The sequence below is a fragment of the Euprymna scolopes genome, chromosome 43 (assembly GCF_053919585.1).
Source record: "Euprymna scolopes isolate OS-2025 chromosome 43, ASM5391958v1, whole genome shotgun sequence".
Taxonomy (NCBI): domain Eukaryota; kingdom Metazoa; phylum Mollusca; class Cephalopoda; order Sepiida; family Sepiolidae; genus Euprymna; species Euprymna scolopes.
In genome coordinates, this window is record NC_136524.1 from 15,801,367 (window position 1) to 15,823,786 (window position 22,420).

General features: G+C 29.2%; 1 protein-coding gene across 1 annotated transcript in view; it reads right to left on the reverse strand.

Annotated features, from left to right (window-relative positions):
- LOC145268207 (ubiquitin-conjugating enzyme E2-22 kDa-like) overlaps window positions 1–22,420 on the reverse strand; it is a 61,987-nt gene that overhangs the window by 4,741 nt on the left and 34,826 nt on the right. The window contains exon 5 of the mRNA XM_080123476.1: window positions 18,452–18,516. Within this exon, the coding sequence (XP_079979602.1) occupies window positions 18,452–18,516 (65 nt within the window). The remainder of the gene's footprint in view (window positions 1–18,451; window positions 18,517–22,420) is intronic.

Here is a 22,420-nt window from a genome sequence, read left to right on the forward strand (position 1 = left end):
CTAAATAATATTCTCAGGAAGGTCATTTATAAAGAAAAAGTGTTGGGTCTAAAATAGATCACTGAGAAACACCAGCATTGATAGGAAAAGAAAATGAAGATACTTCATCAAGAGTTACTTGCAAGCTTCAAACAGAAAGAAAAAAACTAATAATGTCAAGAACTTCACCACTGATACTAATAACCTTGAAGTTTATGTAGAAGACCTGTCGAACATCTTTAAAATGTCCAGTGCAATAACCCTACCTTTGCCTGAATTATCCATAAACCAACAAATCTGTTCAGTTACAACAGTTAATAGTTCAACTGTTGAATGAAAACCATATTAAACATCACTAAAGAGGTCCAGACTTTCCAGAAAATGAACAAGCCAGCTGTTGACCAACCTCTGAAAAACTTTGTTAATAACAGAGAGAAAACTAATAGAATGATATTTAGTTCGATCAGATCAATCACCAGCATTTTTACAAATAGGAACAACCGGAGATTCTTTCCAACAAGAAAGGAAACAGGACTGAGATAAAGATTGAGCAATTTTGAGAGGAAAGAAGAAATTTCAGGTGCACAACATTTGAGAACAGGAATCAAATCAGGACCAGAATCATTAGATTGGTCAAGATCGGCAAGAATTCTTGCATCTTTGGAGTGATACTTACAGATCAATAATCTGATCAGTTTTTGAAAGAAAATCCAGAATAACATTACCAGAATCATGAATAGAAGGATTAATTGGAAAAAATACATTGAGGACAATGCCACGATTGCTGTGAGGAAGTACTTTTCAAAACTAAGGTCAATTATTTAATCTGATTCTTCTAAAAATCAAAACCTTACTGCTCCTTTTTATCCCCACTCCTCAAAAGCCGTGCTATCTTTACATTATCAATCATATTAAGATCAAAGATTTACACTGCTGAGTTTCTATGCTTTTAGTTTATTGATACTGGAAAAGAAATAATTAATTTCTACTCAATGCAAGTATAATGGTCAAAGTATCTTTGTCTCAACTAGTTAGATTACAGGACCATTGAAAATCAAACCAAATGGCAAATTCAAATAAGTCATTAAAAGGAGTCATTTGGTCAGGACCTTGATTTGGTAACTGAGGAGGAGAATAAGATTACTGTGTATCACAAAAGAATTTCAATAAAAAGAGGGAGAGAAACAATGACAAATAACATTAATTCTGTAACAGTTCAAAGGCCGAAACAACCAAGTTCTCTCTGATTCTTTCTCTTCTGATCTTGAGCATGTGGTGCAATGGGGAAAGAGGTGGCTTGTTAATTTTAATGCATCTAAGACCAAGCTTCTATCTTTACATTATCAATGCTCTGATTCCCATTTGGCATCAATTGAAATGAATGGCTTTCATCTTGGGGAGGCTTCATGTTTTGACAATCTTCTGGGTCTAATCTGATCTGAGATAGGACACATACATCAAATCTGTTGCCAATGCTGCTAAAAAAATGTGGGATTCTACCGCTCACTGCTGATGCAATTCTCTACCTGTATAAGAGCCAAATACGTCCGAGGATAAATTACTGTTGCCACATCTGCGCAGGAGCTGATAGAAGCAGCTTATCCTGCCTTGACAGAGTACAAAATAGACTGTGTAGTCTAGTGGGGGATGCCATTTTCTCTTCCCTGCAACCTCTTTCCCATAGAAGAAATGTTGCAAGCCTGTCTCTGCTTTATTGTCATTTTCATGGCAAGTGCTCGCCCGAGTTCCAATCTATGGTCCCTCCTGGCGTGACATTCAGAAGAAACGACTATCAATAATCTCCCCCACTTTTTATCTGTGCCTAAACCTTAATGTAGATTCCATGAACAAAACTTCTTTCTTAGAACTGCACGCCTGTGGAACTCTGTCCTGTTTTCCTACTTTCCAACTGACTACAATATAGTCGTCCTCAAGTCCAACATAAACAAGTTCTTGATGAATCGTCCCCTTAAGTAATCCAATTTACCAAATTTACACTATCAATGATTACAACATTTTCCCATTGACTACTGTACACTCATTAATCCTTATCCTCAAGTGGCCGCCGGGCCTTGATAAGGGGTGACAACTTTGTAAAAAAAAAAAAAAAAAAAAATCTCTAAGTAAAAAACTGGCTACACATTCCGTATGGTGATGCTAAAAGTTTGGCCAACATAAAAATCTGTCATGGACAGTATGTGACAAAAAAAATCATTGCGGACAAGTGCCAAAGGGATAGAGATGCTCATTGTTATTGAGATTCCTAATTTTTATGATGAAGCAATTATTTAAAAAGGAAAAACATTATGACTATAAAAAATCATAAAAGAAATATAGCATCCTCAGGCTAGAAGGATTGTTGAGGCTTATATGAAACCTCAATCGTATGCCACTTTAGGTGGAGTCACCACTGGCAAAAAAATAAACAAAAAACACACCCCCTAGTTAGCAATGAAATTAAATACAGTGAACTGATAGAAAAGTTACTAAAACTTAACCTAGACATGTGATCAGGATTTCAGAAGTGCTTGTGGAATGCTTTGTGTGGAGCTCAGAAGGTGAAGAATACACAAATGCAGCCAGAAACAAGTGATAACAATATACATTGACAATACAGACAGGAAACATCAAGATCCCTGGTCCAGTGGGAGATGCCTCAGGGCATAAAATTAAAGAATTGACCCAGAAGATATTTATCTTCCTTAACTTAAGTAAATGCAAAGATGGAAGTAGAGAATACAAAATCACAAGACCCAGTTAAATAAATAATAAATAATGCTGAATAAAATCATCTAATAAGAGGTGTTCGAGCAAATCTTGAGGTGGTTATCCAACAGTTGCTTGCAGGAAATATTCCTCAAGGGAAATAGCAATATTAAGATAAAAAACTACATCCCATACAACTATATAAAGAATCTGCTATTTGTGAATAATAAAATTTAGTAAAACCAAATACTACTTGACATGATGGACATAGAGGTAATTAGTGCATCAGTAATATTTCACACCACAACTCATCAAGCTATTTACAGTGTTGGGCGACTTTTAATAATTATAATGCTGTAGTAAAAGTACAAATAAAAACTGACAGATTGTTGGAAAATATAGATGAAAATATGTTTTGCTTCTATAAAAAATAAAAACAACACGTCTGCATCCAGCAACAGGAACATACTCAGTACTGGATGTGTGTGTGTGATTAAACAATATTCCTCGATTATACTTGACAGATGCATAATGAGACATGTAGGCGTGATCATTTTCCCATTCTGAAAAGCATAGGTTCTCAATGCAAGAAAAGAGTACCATAATAGAATTGTGATACAGCACAAATAGTTGTTTTGCAGAAAAACGATTAGGAGAGATTCCAAAAGCAATATATAGAAAAACTGATAGCCAATGCCAATAGAGATCACCCCCACCTAATTTATAGAGACACTGGTAGTAATAGCTGAATGGTGTGTATCAAAGTCATTTACAAACCAAACACTGGTTTGATAAAATAATTACTAAAGGTTATCCAAGCACACCATTCTGCCCTGAGAAGCTTCTATCTTAAACCAAGTAGGGTAAATTTGGACTTGTTTAAAATAATGAGCCAGAACTTAGCAAAGAATCAAGGAGTCTGAAAGAATATAAATCCAAAGTAAATTTGAATACAAAGTTTGAGATCATGATAGCTGGCAAGAATTACTGTGTACCAATAAAACATTCTATCACACAAACAATACAAAGATCACGGACACAAAAGAAAAGTTTTCTCCACATTCTGGTTCAAAGGATCAGACTGAAAAAAATTTAAAACATTAAACCAAATGAAGAAAAGAAAAAAACTGAATTTCAACACCAAAAATTGTGAAATTTATATTCCGTCCTTTTACAAGATCAAAGTTAAAAAAAATCACTTGCAAAACCTATAATATAGCAGTATTATCTTATGACTTTCTAAAATCTATGTTCTCTCAATACTTTTTAGAGATCTATAATGAAATGTGAATTTGCAGCAAAATTTCAAATCTCTGGGACAAACAATAGTAATACACATATCAAAGATGGAAAAAGACTGATAATCCTTCAAGCCATAGTCCCATTCCCTTAGTAATGAAAAGGATAAATAGCAAGTTAAAATGCTATCTGAAATCAAACAATCTATTGTCAGATTTACAAATGAAATACTACTGACCATCTGATCATATTGTAGATTTTTATTAATGATGCATTCATTAAAAAAGGGTTATCCGAGCACTCCATTCTGAAAAATTACCTGGATATAATCTGTTTTTGATCGGCAAAAGGTGTACAATTCTACCTAGAAGTATGCTATAATGAAAAAAACCTTTGAAATCTAAGACTAAAAGACAAAATGCCCCTTTTTAATCCAAAATTTCTTTGAGAACAGAACTTTTAAATGTCAGAAGTACATGATGTAAATGAGCAGAGAACAAAGTACCTCACTAGGAAGTATCCTATCAGTAAGACTCTTTAATGTTAAAACAAAATTGTAAAAAACCTTAACATTGCAATTAATGACTCATTGTACATCGATGACTCTTTGGTGCTTATTTAGAATTACACTTAATTAAAAACAACTAAAATACAGAAACATCTTTAGATGTATGTACTAGTCACGAAACGAAGATGATCAAGTTTTTTTTTTTTTTTCAAACCAAGAAAATCAAAATTTATGAATTTTAGTGATTACAAAGTTTTATTTTGAATACAAACAAAATCTTAGTAGCAAATTGAATCCTCACCCTTGTATTTTAAAACAAAATGGCAGCTCCCATCTCGCTTACTCATAAAATTTGATTTTCTATATTTTCTTAATTAAAAAAACCTCCAAAAAACTACTTGATTAATTTATATTATTTTTGGAATATGACATCTTTATTTTGTGATGGATTATAACAATTTATCTGTATTTTTGTTTTTTTAACGAGTATTTCTAAATAAGAACTGACTTTTTAATTTGCATTTGAACAAAATATGCATGTAGCAGAACACAAGCTACAACTTGCCTTAAATAATATCAGACATATGGACTAAAGAAAACAGTTTCAGATTCTCTGAAACAAAAGCAAAATTTTGTCCATTTTGCAATTTACACAAAAAATAATGATCCATGTCCAAAACTGAATGGCAAATAAATACAAATGGCAGACAAATATATAAGTTCCTTGGAATTATCTTTGATAAAAAATTGCTTTTTATCTCTGATACTCTTGTGTATTTGTCAAAAATACAGCAAGGCAATTAACCTACTCAGACTTAACTCACATGGATTGGGGGAGTGTGGTGGGGACTACAAAATCTCTACTCAAGTTGCATCAAACAATTCTAAAATCAAAACTTGATTATGGAAGTTTTCATCTATGGTCTAGCAATTGGAAATTATTCATCACGAAGGACTGAGGCTCTCATTGGGGGCTTTTTGTGCATCTTCACTGAAATGAAGTAAGATCCTTTACATCTAAGAGAAAAACTATCATCCTGTTCACTAAACCCTTTATGTGGATGAGAAACAAACTGGATTGGATATTAGTTCCATACACCAATGATTTCCAAAATTCCAAAACGGAAATTTCCCTTGCCACTGGATTGAACATATCTTTTTTGTATCCCATGAATGAAAGAGTGGATGGATTTTTTTCCCCTAACATCTCCCACATTTGGGTTCTGATAAGAGTGAGAAGTAAGAAAGATGAAAAAATACAACTAAACATTCACATGCTAATAAAGAACCCAGAAATAACAATGGAAAGACCTTAAGAACTCTAATAATATCTGACACTTGTAACTCAGAAAGTGGAGAACCAAACCAATGGCAATTTGTTCAAATAGAAAGGAAAAACTTTCCAAGATTTCTTATCATTAGAAGCTTAGAAGAAAAAAAAAAAAAAACAATAAATTATCTCCCTTTTTTACTGAAACCATTTTATTGTATATGTCTAAAAATGAAAAGTAAAAACTGGAAATCTATTTGTAGAAGTAAATAATTACAGAAACAGAAAATCTTTGAGAGGAGCTACAATTGCTCTCCTGCAGGCATTGCTAACTCTTTTGTAGAATTGTCTAGTAGCCGCAGAACCATTCTGACAATACTAATTGAAGTAATGATTATGATGGACAATGGCAGAAGCACAGATAAAAACAAGCAAAAAGAATGAGGTTTGGATTAAAACTGACGATGAGGAATGAAGTTGTCAATTCCAACAAGAAGCTAGTCACAAACAAAATAAGGAATAAGGATTCTAACAGTCTTCACTGCGAAGAAAGAAAAAAAGGACACCAGTTTGACCTTTACCTTCATACACACATTGGCTCTGTAAACAAATAAAACTTTAAAATATCTTGGTATTGATATTTTAAAATAATAAAAACGAGTTTTATATTTTTATATTGCGGCAATAAAACTTTAAACCAAACTTTTTTATATGTATATTTTTTAATAATAAAACTAAACTAAATTTTGGATTGTTTTTTTTTTAAATAATAAAAACGAATTTTGTTTGATTTTTTGTGGAGTGCGTTTATATATTTACATAACTTTTTTTACAAAATATTTTGTGGGGAAGAGGAAATTAAAAACAGACATAAGAATTTAGATCGCCAAGTGGAATTGCCGTAAATTTAAACAGATCAATGCTTGATTGTGTGATATCTGTTTGAATATGTTTTAGTTCTTACATTAAAAACTTACCTAGTGTTTAATTTTGCCCTTGTAGGGAGGCAAGCAAATAAAGTTTGTTTTTTGTATATAAAAACAAATATACAAACAAACATAAAAACATTTTTCAAATAAAATTATGTATGTCATTATTGATCGTTATGTGATTTTGATAAAATTGCCTCGATCTAGAAGGATTTCTCCTTCATTAATCGCTGACAGAAAAGATCAGCATTCTGATAATAATCAATATTAAAAAATACATGATTTTATTTAGAAATGTTTTATAACTTTTAGTTTTTTACCCTAGTGGGGACGGAAGTAAATAGCAAAGAATTTTTTTTTTTAGAAAATAAAAGGTATAAAAAGATTTATATAGTGTAATACTACATTTCATCTTTATAAAAATAAAAGCTATAAAAAGATTTATATAGTGTAATACTACATTTCATCTTTATAAAAATAAAAGCTATAAAAAGATTTATATAGTGTAATACTACATTTCATCTTTATAAAAATAAAAGCTATAAAAAGATTTATATAGTGTAATACTACATTTCATCTTTATAAAAATAAAAGCTATAAAAAGATTTATGTAGTGTAATACTACATTTCATCTTTATAAAAATAAAAGATGTAAAAAGATTTATATAGTGTAATACTACATTTCATCTTTATAAAAATAAAAGATGTAAAAAGATTTATATAGTGTAATACTACATTTCATCTTTATAAAAATAAAAGCTATAAAAAGATTTATGTAGTGTAATACTATATTTCATCTTTATAAAAATAAAAGCTATAAAAAGATTTATATAGTGTAATACTACATTTCATCTTTATAAAAATAAAAGCTATAAAAAGATTTATGTAGTGTAATACTACATTTCATCTTTATAAAAATAAAAGCTATAAAAAGATTTATGTAGTGTAATACTACATTTCATCTTTATAAAAATAAAAGCTATAAAAAGATTTATGTAGTGTAATACTACATTTCATCTTTATAAAAATAAAAGATGTAAAAAGATTTATATAGTGTAATACTACATTTCATCTTTATAAAAATAAAAGCTATAAAAAGATTTATATTGTGTAATACTACATTTCATCTTTATAAAAATAAAAGCTATAAAAAGATTTATGTAGTGTAATACTATATTTCATCTTTATAAATATAAAAGCTATAAAAAGATTTATATAGTGTAATACTACATTTCATCTTTATAAAAATAAAAGCTATAAAAAGATTTATGTAGTGTAATACTATATTTCATCTTTATAAAAATAAAAGTCATAAAAAGATTTATATTGTGTAATACTACATTTCATCTTTATAAAAATAAAAGCTATAAAAAGATTTATATTTTGTAATACTACTGAAACAAAAATGTAGTACGCAAAACAAAAAAAAATAAATAAATGTTCTGTCAGCAACAGTACAACTTCAAAATAGTCAATATCGCCCACCTCCAGAAGAGAGGGAATTCCTGTCCGTGATAACCGTGGTAAAAGAAGACACACTCCAATCGCCAGAAACACCCACACACACACAGTTTGCAGGACACTGCCGACTCGTCTCTAGCCTCCTGCTTTTATAGTGGCCGGGAATTATCCATTTGCATAATCACATGAGACAGAAACGTGATTTTCCGAGAGTTGCATGGGGTAAATGCTAATAAAAACCCCCGGACGCCATCTTGGAATTCTCTTTTTCCCCCCAACTGGTGACACAACAGACGTACCCGAGGTAAGCTCTTTTTCCCCTCATTTTAGTTATTGCTACTTCTGCTACACTCCCCCCTGATCTCATGATCACAAATGGGGCAGGGGGGCAGTCGTCTCTGTCTGGTACTTCTCCGAAGAACCAGAGGCAGCACTTCCTCCCTGCCATCCTCCTCATCGCCATTATTGCCACCAGTCTGCTCCATAGGCGGTGTTTCACAATCAGGGTAGGGGGGCAGTATTCGTTTCTGTCGGGTACTCCTTCGTAGAGGCAAGACGGGTGGTCCTTCCTCCGCTTCTTCAGTATGTACATTATATGGCTCAAAATCCTCTTCGTCGTCCTGCATCATACTCTCTGTCTTTTCAGAAGACATCATACTGTCTGAGTCTCCCTCTTCCTCCGATGTAACAACATAATGGCGAGGGCGCAAATCCTTCACGTGACGAGGCACACCGTCCACCAAAATCGACTGAGGGCTGATCACCTTGGTCACCTCACCCTTGCCGAACCTCGTGGTACATCGATTTTGCGGTCTTCTGACCCATACGCGATCTCCAACCTGGTAAAAGCTGTTCTTGGGACCTGGGGACGCAGTTGCGAGATTGGTCTCCTTTACTCGAACTTCGTATTGATAAATCCTGTTGGCAGGCACAGTGGAGGGAGATGTGTCGTCTCTTGGTGTGATGTTATACCAGTAGACAGCCTCCTGTATGGGACAACACATTCTAGCCGCTATTCGTTTCACTGTACGATGACATCGCTCCGCTATGCCATTCCCGGCTGGAGCGTATGCACAACGGAATCGCAAGTGAACTCCCCATTTACATGCAAATGCTTGGAACATATTGCTGCAGAAAGCTGTGTCATTGTCTAAAAGGAGTTCATGCGGCGCGCCACGCTCGAGGAACACTGCCTCCAACTGATGAATCACGCTTGCCGAGTCCTGCCTTGCCAATTTCCTCCAAATGGAGAAACGCAATGGACCACAGTCTGTTAAAGTTAAAAAATGGAAGGTGCCATAATGCGTGATATCCATTCCAATTCTCTGCCAATTCTCGTTAACTTCCAGCTTTCCCTTTTCCCACCTGACTGGCGCTGGGTCAATGGACTGACATTCCTCGCATTTCTGTATGACCGTTCTGACAGTTGCTTTTGTCGTGGTTGGACATCTTCTCCTGACAAAGTAGGTAGTGCGTCGCACCCCCGGATGTCCACTATCTTTGTGAATAGCCATGATTTGACTCTCATCCAGCTCGTCTGTGTGGACCGCGCCTATCACTGGGTCAAGACCGTTTTTCTTTTTCATTGCCTCAAACCACCGCTGTGGCACTCGTGTCAGTCGGTCAGCAATATTTCGTGCTGATGGAACCAGCGTCACATCCACTGTCAGCCCGTACTCTTTCACGAGCTCCTTAAGAGTGCTTAATCGCCTCCTAATAAGCATCTCGCTTGCTGCTTTGGTGCGTACTCGCGCCTTTCCAGTTAGCGTGTCCGAGACCCAATGGTATACGCAAACAGAATCTGTCTTTATGTGTAGCACCTTGCTCTGCCACTGGAGAGCCAAATTGATGCCTTTCAATACGGCATCCAGTTCAGCCAAGTTGATATGTTGAGAGTCATCTTCAGGTCGCAGCCAACATGCATCTTCCAGCACAGTTTCACACATCTCCAAGGCTGCCCCAATTGCTAGGGAGCTAGCATCGACCCATACATTCAGCTCTTTGCCGTCCACACACCAATTTCCCTGTGCCGGATCGTTCTGCTGTGCAGATTTTAAGGTTTCAAACATCATACGATGTAGTACGGCGTCCCTTGCTTCATCATCCCAGCCCTTCGTTACCGAACTTACTCTCCTTCTGAGTATTCCGCAAGCCACACGAAGCCAACCGCACACCGGAAAATGCCCGACAAGTCGACCACACAGAGAAAAGATTGTTCGTCGCGTAACAATGCTGGGAGCCTCCGGAATTGCATTTCCTCGCTTCCACCGCAGTTCATTGCGTTCCATCCTGACTGCCAATCCCAGCACCCGTGCACCGTCCTTCAACTGCTCCGGGTTCTTGCACTCCAACCCGAACTGCGCGAGGTGTTCTCTCACACGGGTCGCGGGCACCACGTCTTCATTGACAAAAATGTCATCAATGTAAGCAGATGCTGCGCGGCTTATAACTTCTTCCTGAGATAGTACTTCGCTGACAATTGCTCTCATTATCAAGGGAGCCATATTCAAACCAAACCCCAGACGGGTCAGACAGTATTTTTTCCCATCGATTTCCACAGTCTGGTATGGCCACAGTGTCTCATGGACCCGGACTTGTAGGTATGCTCTTCTGAGGTCCAGTAGAGACACGTTAGCACCTTTTTGTCTCCACTCACGCAGCTTAGCCGCACAAACATCTGCGTTGGCCGTAAATGCGTCTACGTAATGATTTAGCTCCCGGTAGTCCATTACCGGGCGCACTTTGGCTTTGTTCTGCTGTATCACAGCCATCAGGGGAATTAGACCTTTGGGGGGTCCCAATTTATCCTCTGGGTATGGCACGAGCCAACCATTATCTATCCAGGTGTGGAGCTCCTGCGTGTATTCTTCACGAATTTCTGCTGGCACTGGGTACTCTGACACTCGATTATGCAGCCTTTCAGGGGGGTGGTCCACAGACCATTTCCACGATGCGGTCCACGTTCGGTTTTGATGGTCAAAGGTAGCAGTGAAATCTGGTTCATCGATAGAAATGGCTGCGCATTTAATACTTTTCCTGGCGCCCAGCCGCACTGATCCTGTAGGCTTGACAACGACACCTCCTAGAGCTTTTATGGCGTCGATCCCTAGAAGCAAGTCAAATCCCAGTGGCTTGCCATGCACCACCAACACATCGACTCTGGCAGACACACCTTCATCAGTGGATACAGAGACCGTTCCAACACCGCAGCACGCATGGGACATTCCACGAATTGTGTTGACATTTACGTTTGTTTTTCTCCAAGACCGGCACCGGTCTGCATGTAAAATTGTCCTGGAGCATCCTGTATCAATAAGCGCCAAACATCGCGTCCCGTCAACATGGATGCTTATCACCGGGAGCGTCGTGTTCACATCTTGGTTGGGAAGGAGACTGGCGCTTATGCGTCCTCCCCTTGCTCGTTTCCCGAGCAGTTCCGAGCCCAGTGTCCACTCTCACCGCAACGGTAACACCGTGTTCCACGTTTTCGACAGTCCCTTGCAAGGTGGCCTTTAACATTGCATTTGAAACAGGTCACGTTAACAGGATTATTCTGGGCCCTGTTGTTGGGTGAGCGTGTGGCCGCAACCACATCCTGATTTTGTTCGCCAGTCGTCGTCAAAATTCTCGCTCTCGACATTAGCTCCCCCATGGTCAGGGCTTTGATGTTCGGCACCTGTTGAAGAGCAATTGAGATGGTGTCAGGGAATCCAGTGACAAAAATTAATTTTGTGAGTCTCTCTGAGCTTTCTCCTGTGAATCCGGCCAATCCAACCAACTGCCTGATCTTGTTGGCGTACACATCCACACGTTCACCAGCCCATCTAACCATGGTTATTTTTCTATATGCTGCAAACGCGTCATCAGTAAATGCCTCCTTTAATCGAGCCTCAATCTGGTCTATTTTCTTTTGATCGTCCTCCTCCATTTCCATGTAGAAGGCCAGCGCATCGCCTTCCAGGTATAAAGGTAGCAGACTCGCTACGTCATCCACCTGCTGAAGTTGTGCGACAAGTCTCACTTTTTTCAGCCACGCTACAACGTCTCCCTCGCCAGAGAACGGCTTGATAATATCACTGCTTATCCGCACCTTTGCCATATTCGGGCCGAAATAGTTTGAAACAAAAATGTAGTAGGCAAAACAAAAAAAAATAAATAAATGTTCTGTCAGCAACAGTACAACTTCAAAATAGTCAATATCGCCCACCTCCAGAAGAGAGGGAATTCCTGTCCGTGATAACCGTGGTAAAAGAAGACACACTCCAATCGCCAGAAACACCCACACACACACAGTTTGCAGGACACTGCCGACTCGTCTCTAGCCTCCTGCTTTTATAGTGGCCGGGAATTATCCATTTGCATAATCACATGAGACAGAAACGTGATTTTCCGAGAGTTGCATGGGGTAAATGCTAATAAAAACCCCCGGACGCCATCTTGGAATTCTCTTTTTCCCCCCCAACTGGTGACACAACAGACGTACCCGAGGTAAGCTCTTTTTCCCCTCATTTTAGTTATTGCTACTTCTGCTACAACTACATTTCATCTTTATAAAAATAAAAGCTATAAAAAGATTTATATAGTGTAATACTACATTTCATCTTTATAAAAATAAAAGCTATAAAAAGATTTATATAGTGTAATACTACATTTCATCTTTATAAAAATAAAAGATGTAAAAAGATTTATATAGTGTAATACTACATTTCATCTTTATAAAAATAAAAGATGTAAAAAGATTTATATAGTGTAATACTACATTTCATTTTTATAAAAATAAAAGCTATAAAAAGATTTATATAGTGTAATACTACATTTCATCTTTATAAAAATAAAAGATTTAAAAAGATTTATGTAGTGTAATACTACATTTCATCTTTATAAAAATAAAAGATGTAAAAAGATTTATATTGTGTAATACTACATTTCATCTTTATAAAAATAAAAGCTATAAAAAGATTTATATAGTGTAATACTACATTTCATCTTTATAAAAATAAAAGATTTAAAAAGATTTATATAGTGTAATACTACATTTCATTTTTATAAAAATAAAAGCTATAAAAAGATTTATATAGTGTAATACTACATTTCATCTTTATAAAAATAAAAGATTTAAAAAGATTTATATAGTGTAATACTACATTTCATCTTTATAAAAATAAAAGCTATAAAAAGATTTATATAGTGTAATACTACATTTCATCTTTATAAAAATAAAAGATTTAAAAAGATTTATATAGTGTAATACTACATTTCATTTTTATAAAAATAAAAGCTATAAAAAGATTTATATAGTGTAATACTACATTTCATCTTTATAAAAATAAAAGATTTAAAAAGATTTATATAGTGTAATACTACATTTCATCTTTATAAAAATAAAAGATGTAAAAAGATTTATATAGTGTAATACTATATTTCATCTTTATAAATATAAAAGCTATAAAAAGATTTATATTGTGTAATACTACATTTCATCTTTATAAAAATAAAAGCTATAAAAAGATTTATATAGTGTAATACTACATTTCATCTTTATAAAAATAAAAGATGTAAAAAGATTTATATAGTGTAATACTACATTTCATCTTTATAAAAATAAAAGCTATAAAAAGATTTATGTAGTGTAATACTACATTTCATCTTTATAAAAATAAAAGATGTAAAAAGATTTATATTGTGTAATACTACATTTCATCTTTATAAAAATAAAAGATTTAAAAAGATTTATGTAGTGTAATACTACATTTCATCTTTATAAAAATAAAAGATGTAAAAAGATTTATATAGTGTAATACTATATTTCATCTTTATAAATATAAAAGCTATAAAAAGATTTATATTGTGTAATACTACATTTCATCTTTATAAAAATAAAAGCTATAAAAAGATTTATATAGTGTAATACTACATTTCATCTTTATAAAAATAAAAGATGTAAAAAGATTTATATAGTGTAATACTACATTTCATCTTTATAAAAATAAAAGCTATAAAAAGATTTATGTAGTGTAATACTACATTTCATCTTTATAAAAATAAAAGATGTAAAAAGATTTATATTGTGTAATACTACATTTCATCTTTATAAAAATAAAAGATTTAAAAAGATTTATGTAGTGTAATACTACATTTCATCTTTATAAAAATAAAAGATGTAAAAAGATTTATATTGTGTAATACTACATTTCATCTTTATAAAAATAAAAGCTATAAAAAGATTTATATAGTGTAATACTACATTTCATCTTTATAAAAATAAAAGATGTAAAAAGATTTATATAGTGTAATACTATATTTCATCTTTATAAATATAAAAGCTATAAAAAGATTTATATTGTGTAATACTACATTTCATCTTTATAAAAATAAAAGATGTAAAAAGATTTATATAGTGTAATACTATATTTCATCTTTATAAATATAAAAGCTATAAAAAGATTTATATAGTGTAATACTACATTTCATCTTTATAAAAATAAAAGATGTAAAAAGATTTATATTGTGTAATACTACATTTCATCTTTATAAAAATAAAAGATGTAAAAAGATTTATATTGTGTAATACTACATTTCATCTTTATAAAAATAAAAGATGTAAAAAGATTTATATAGTGTAATACTACATTTCATCTTTATAAAAATAAAAGCTATAAAAAGATTTATATAGTGTAATACTACATTTCATCTTTATAAAAATAAAAGCTATAAAAAGATTTATATTGTGTAATACTACATTTCATCTTTATAAAAATAAAAGATGTAAAAAGATTTATATTGTGTAATACTACATTTCATCTTTATAAAAATAAAAGATGTAAAAAGATTTATATTGTGTAATACTACATTTCATCTTTATAAAAATAAAAGCTATAAAAAGATTTATATAGTGTAATACTACATTTCATCTTTATAAAAATAAAAGCTATAAAAAGATTTATATTGTGTAATACTACATTTCATCTTTATAAAAATAAAAGATGTAAAAAGATTTATATAGTGTAATACTACATTTCATCTTTATAAAAATAAAAGCTATAAAAAGATTTATATAGTGTAATACTACATTTCATCTTTATAAAAATAAAAGATGTAAAAAGATTTATATTGTGTAATACTACATTTCATCTTTATAAAAATAAAAGATGTAAAAAGATTTATATAGTGTAATACTACATTTCATCTTTATAAAAATAAAAGCTATAAAAAGATTTATATAGTGTAATACTACATTTCATCTTTATAAAAATAAAAGCTATAAAAAGATTTATATAGTGTAATACTACATTTCATCTTTATAAAAATAAAAGATGTAAAAAGATTTATATTGTGTAATACTACATTTCATCTTTATAAAAATAAAAGATGTAAAAAGATTTATATAGTGTAATACTACATTTCATCTTTATAAAAATAAAAGCTATAAAAAGATTTATATAGTGTAATACTACATTTCATCTTTATAAAAATAAAAGCTATAAAAAGATTTATATTGTGTAATACTACATTTCATCTTTATAAAAATAAAAGCTATAAAAAGATTTATATAGTGTAATACTACATTTCATCTTTATAAAAATAAAAGATGTAAAAAGATTTATATTGTGTAATACTACATTTCATCTTTATAAAAATAAAAGATGTAAAAAGATTTATATAGTGTAATACTACATTTCATCTTTATAAAAATAAAAGCTATAAAAAGATTTATATAGTGTAATACTACATTTCATCTTTATAAAAATAAAAGATGTAAAAAGATTTATATTGTGTAATACTACATTTCATCTTTATAAAAATAAAAGCTATAAAAAGATTTATATAGTGTAATACTACATTTCATCTTTATAAAAATAAAAGCTATAAAAAGATTTATATAGTGTAATACTACATTTCATCTTTATAAAAATAAAAGTTATAAAAAGATTTATATAGTGTAATACTACATTTCATCTTTATAAAAATAAAAGCTATAAAAAGATTTATATTGTGTAATACTACATTTCATCTTTATAAAAATAAAAGCTATAAAAAGATTTATATAGTGTAATACTACATTTCATCTTTATAAAAATAAAAGATGTAAAAAGATTTATATAGTGTAATACTACATTTCATCTTTATAAAAATAAAAGATGTAAAAAGATTTATATTGTGTAATACTACATTCCATCTTTATAAAAATAAAAGATGTAAAAAGATTTATATAGTGTAATACTACATTTCATCTTTATAAAAATAAAAGATGTAAAAAGATTTATATAGTGTAATACTACATTTCATCTTTATAAAAATAAAAGCTATAAAAAGATTTATATAGTGTAATACTACATTTCATCTTTATAAATATAAAAGCTATAAAAAGATTTATATTGTGTAATACTATATTTCATCTTTATAAAAATAAAAGTCATAAAAAGATTTATATTGTGTAATACTACATTTCATCTTTATAAAAATAAAAGCTATAAAAAGATTTATATTGTGTAATACTACATTTCATCTTTATAAAAATAAAAGTTATAAAAAGATTTATATTGTGTAATACTACATTTCATCTTTATAAAAATAAAAGCTATAAAAAGATTTATATAGTGTAATACTACATTTCATCTTTATAAATATAAAAGCTATAAAAAGATTTATATAGTGTAATACTATATTTCATCTTTATAAAAATAAAAGTCATAAAAAGATTTATATAGTGTAATACTACATTTCATCTTTATAAAAATAAAAGCTATAAAAAGATTTATATTGTGTAATACTACATTTCATCTTTATAAAAATAAAAGCTATAAAAAGATTTATATAGTGTAATACTACATTTCATCTTTATAAAAATAAAAGTTATAAAAAGATTTATATTGTGTAATACTATATTTCATCTTTATAAATATAAAAGCTATAAAAAGATTTATATAGTGTAATACTACATTTCATCTTTATAAATATAAAAGCTATAAAAAGATTTATATAGTGTAATACTATATTTCATCTTTATAAAAATAAAAGTCATAAAAAGATTTATATAGTGTAATACTACATTTCATCTTTATAAAAATAAAAGCTATAAAAAGATTTATATTGTGTAATACTACATTTCATCTTTATAAAAATAAAAGTCATAAAAAGATTTATATAGTGTAATACTATATTTCATCTTTATAAAAATAAAAGCTATAAAAAGATTTATATTGTGTAATACTACATTTCATCTTTATAAAAATAAAAGCTATAAAAAGATTTATATTGTGTAATACTACATTTCATCTTTATAAAAATAAAAGCTATAAAAAGATTTATATTGTGTAATACTACATTTCATCTTTATAAAAATAAAAGCTATAAAAAGATTTATATTGTGTAATACTACATTTCATCTTTATAAAAATAAAAGTTATAAATAAATGATGTAATTTTCAAATCTCACTTGTTTCTACTTAACTGACCGCTGAGAGGGGAGACTGAAAAGCCTGAAAGAGACCCCATTACCGGTATTTAATCCCTTGGACTCCAAACAGGCTAACCAAAAAGATAAGCCCTTTAAGAGACCAACAGAAAAAGGAGGGGGTTAGAAGGGGTTATTAGGCTGGCTGACAAAACGTCAATCCCTAAACCAGTTATATGGCTAACCAGAAACTGATATTTTTATCTTAACACCATCACTCTCTGATAAAGTGAAAAGATGGCCTTGTCTCCAACAGGTGACATTTCAGAAGATTCAATGTTGTGACCAATCAAGAAATAAATAATACAGGGGGAGAGGGGCATAGAAAAAAATGATTTGATGTTAAGAATGACCAGGAACTATGTAATACAGATGAAGAGGGTCAAAGAAAATAAAAAAAGAAAGACTCAGTGTCAAGAATGAATAGGAACAATATTATTATATTGTTTGTATTCATTCTTGGCAGTTAAGAAAGGAGAAAATAATAAAAAAGCAACAAAGTTGATGCAACAAACAAGTTCTGGTAAAGAAGTTAAAAAATCAAATATGTATGATCCAAGTAATGCAGATTTTTCTTTTAACAGAAAATCAACAAAAATTAAACTCAAAGATGGAAAAAGATGGAAATAGAATTTTATAAGGTAAACAATTCATTCACAAAAATTTTCAACTTTTTTATGAAAGACAATTTAAGCCACCATATTGACAAGATTTGATTTTGCATATAACACACAATATCATTCGCATTAAGTTGAAAAATTTGAGTACTAAAAGGAAATCGGCAGTTACTGAAAATATTCCAGTACGTAAAAAGACTCATTTTGCTTTCATCCAAATTTGATTTATTGACTACCAAAATGCATAGCAAACTTGGCTACTTAGTAACACAAATCAGTTCCACTTACCTCTTCAAACCCCATATTTGTTAACTGTCGAACCTTGTCTTCTAAATCATCCGCATGGTTAGGCCCTTATAAAAATATAAATACAAGAAACATTGTACAATAAAATATTTTCATTTTGATGGGTACAAGTTTTAAAAATAATGTATAAAATCAGGTTAAATTTAATGTTAAAAAATCTTTCAATCCTAACCATTCATCAGGAAGAGCTCCATTAAAATGTCAAATGCAATTTTTATGTCTGTAAAAAATTTAAATACATTTTCTGTACAGTTTCTTAAATTCTCAGATATTAGCAAATGTCAAAGAATTTGTTTATATTCCAAGAACATTTCTTAAAAAAAAATAGAAAAATAATAAAAGTTGGTAATAACGTTTGAAAAATTAATGCTTTTTATATTTTTTTATAAGTCTAAACAAAAAGAAATTACTTTGATAATTTTGGGTTAAAAAAACTTCATTATAATTTTTGTATATATCTTCATTTATATGGATGGAATCAATTTTAAATGCTTAGTTATAGAGAATTTTTGGAACAGATATTTAATATTGAAAATTCAAGGTCATAAAAAACAAAAATGATTGAGAACACAAAGTAAATTAGGAGGGAGAGGCAGCTTCGACTGGTCGTAAAATACGCTTAAATAAATTTTAATTCATCCAGATTTCGTTTATATTATTATAGAGTCGTGATTTCAAAAGTAAAAAAAAAAAATTTGGATGTCATTAGATAGAATTGAAACCAAAAGGAAAACTCGCATTCAAAACTGGTGACGTTACCACCGTACCAACGTGACATGCATATGAACTGATTAAAAATAAACTAAAATGAATGTACTAAATGTATAACAATTAAAATAGTTAAATTGAAAATTTTGACTCCTTAATAACTATTTTAATTGGCTAAAGACCCATAAAATACGGTCCATAAAAAATCCAATCATTTGAGGCCCCTAATGCTGCTCTGCGACTTTTAGTTTCGAAAGAGATAGAGTTTGAAAATATGGAGACAAACAGACATAGTGACTTTTATATCTTAGACTAGTTGGAGGTGGAGGGTGCTCTGTCCGGTCATAAAATATGCTTAAATAGGGTATTTTGATTTGTTCAGATTTTGTATATATTTATAGAGTAAAAAAAAAATTTTGTATATATTTATAGAGTAAAAAAAAAAATTTTGTATATATTTATAGAGTAAAAAAAAAAATTTTGTATATATTTATAGCGTAAAAAAAAAATTTTGTATATATTTATAGAGTAAAAAAAAAAATTTTGTATATATTTATAGAGTAAAAAAAAAAATTTTGTATATATTTATAGAGTAAAAAAAAAAATTTTGTATATATTTATAGAGTAAAAAAAAAATTTTGTATATATTTATAGAGTAAAAAAAAAAAAATTTTGTATATATTTATAGAGTAAAAAAAAAATTTTGTATATATTTATAGAGTAAAAAAAAAATTTGTATATATTTATAGAGTAAAAAAAAAAATTTTGTATATATTTATAGAGTAAAAAAAAAAATTTTGTATATATTTATAGAGTAAAAAAAAAAAAATTTTGTATATATTTAGAGTAAAAAAAAAAATTTTGTATATATTTATAGAGTAAAAAAAAAAATTTGTATATATTTATAGAGTAAAAAAAAATTTTTGTATATATTTATAGAGTAAAAAAAAAAATTTTGTATATATTTATAGAGTAAAAAAAAAAATTTTGTATATATTTATAGAATAAAAAAAAAAATTTTGTATATATTTATAGAGTAAAAAAAAAATTTTGTATATATTTATAGAGTAAAAAAAAAAATTTTGTATATATTTATAGAGTAAAAAAAAAAATTTTGTATATATTTATAGAGTAAAAAAAAAAATTTGTATATATTTATAGAGTAAAAAAAAAAATTTTGTATATATTTATAGAGTAAAAAAAAAAATTTTGTATATATTTATAGAGTAAAAAAAAAAAATTTGTATATATTTATAGAGTAAAAAAAAATTTTGTATATATTTATAGAGTAAAAAAAAATTTTGTATATATTTATAGAGTAAAAAAAAAAATTTTGTATATATTTATAGAGTAAAAAAAAAAATTTTGTATATATTTATAGAGTAAAAATAAAAATTTTGTATATATTTATAGAGTAAAAAAAAAATTTTGTATATATTTATAGAGTAAAAAAAAAATTTTGTATATATTTATAGAGTAAAAAAAAAAATTTTGTATATATTTATAGAGTAAAAAAAAAATTTTGTATATATTTATAGAATAAAAAAAAAAATTTTGTATATATTTATAGAGTAAAAAAAAAAATTTTGTATATATTTATAGAGTAAAAAAAAAAAAAAATTTTGTATATATTTATAGAATTTATAGAGTAAAAAAAAAATTTTGTATATATTTATAGAGTAAAAAAAAAATTTTGTATATATTTATAGAGTAAAAAAAAAATTTTGTATATATTTATAGAGTAAAAAAAAAAATTTTGTATATATTTATAGAGTAAAAAAAAAAAAAATTTTGTATATATTTATAGAATTTATAGAGTAAAAAAAAAAATTTTGTATATATTTATAGAGTAAAAAAAAAATTTTGTATATATTTATAGAGTAAAAAAAAAATTTTGTATATATTTATAGAGTAAAAAAAAAAATTTTGTATATATTTATAGAGTAAAAAAAAAATGTTGTATATATTTATAGAGTAAAAAAAAAATTTTGTATATATTTATAGAGTAAAAAAAAAAAATTTTGTATATATTTATAGAGTAACAAAAAAAAATTTTGTATATATTTATAGAGTAAAAAAAAAAAATTTTGTATATATTTATAGAGTAAAAAAAAAAATTTTGTATATATTTATAGAGTAAAAAAAAAAATTTTGTATATATTTATAGAGTAAAAAAAAAAAAATTTGTATATATTTATAGAGTAAAAAAAAAAATTTTTGTATATATTTATAGAGTAAAAAAAAAAAAATTTTGTATATATTTATAGAGTAAAAAAAAAAGTATCCGGGCAGCATCAGCTAGAAGTAGGTATCCCAAACCAAAATTTTATTTTCATTATATCTGAAAAAAAAAATTAATTTGGTCATAAAAATTTTTGTAAACCATAAACAAAAGTACTAAATTTATTTTGGTAGCTCAATTAGCCATTAAATTATGATCATTCAAGGTTTGTTGGAAAGTTGAAAATTTGCTATCATGGTCCAGAAGCCAAATTTCATAGTATATAACTAAAAATGTAAGCTACTAACAAGTGAAAAATCCTTATAAATGTAATGTCATCTTGTGGTAAATGAAAATTAATACTAATGAAAGCAATAATTATTAGTTGAAACCAACCTAAACACTAGACAAAATCACACTATCAACAGGAAAAAAGTGCAAATATGATACGGAAATGCAACTTTGACTGTTCATATCAATTTCATTTCAATAGCTAATGTATTGAATCTTCTTAGTATGATTCATAACACACTAGACGTCAAGATAATTTTTTCTTTTAATTAAAAATTGATAAAACCACTCAATTGTAAACCATGTAAAAGCAGTCGAACAGACAATTTGGTAAAAAAGGCAAGAAATGGTTTTAAAAAACGAGTGAAAAGTATACGTTACTGAAATTGCTGTAAAAATGTAACCATTGGAGGTAGAAGCTTAAAATTTTGAAACTTTACTAATTTTGGGGTGAAGAATTCAAAAAAATGTTTGCTTTGTTTCTAATAACAAAACTTTTTGCCACAAAAATATTTTTACTTTGGAGAATTTAAACTCGCCAAAAAAAGAACCGACAACAATAAGATTTAGAAATTTGTTATACAAAAAGTCACAAGTCATTTTCTTTCAAGCATTAAAAATCTTTCAACTTAAAAGACAAGTAAACAAGTAAGATATTTTAGAGGCGGAGGTCTCACTACAATTCCTTTCCTTCTCTCACAATTCTTTCATAAGCTTCTGCTATGGTAGAT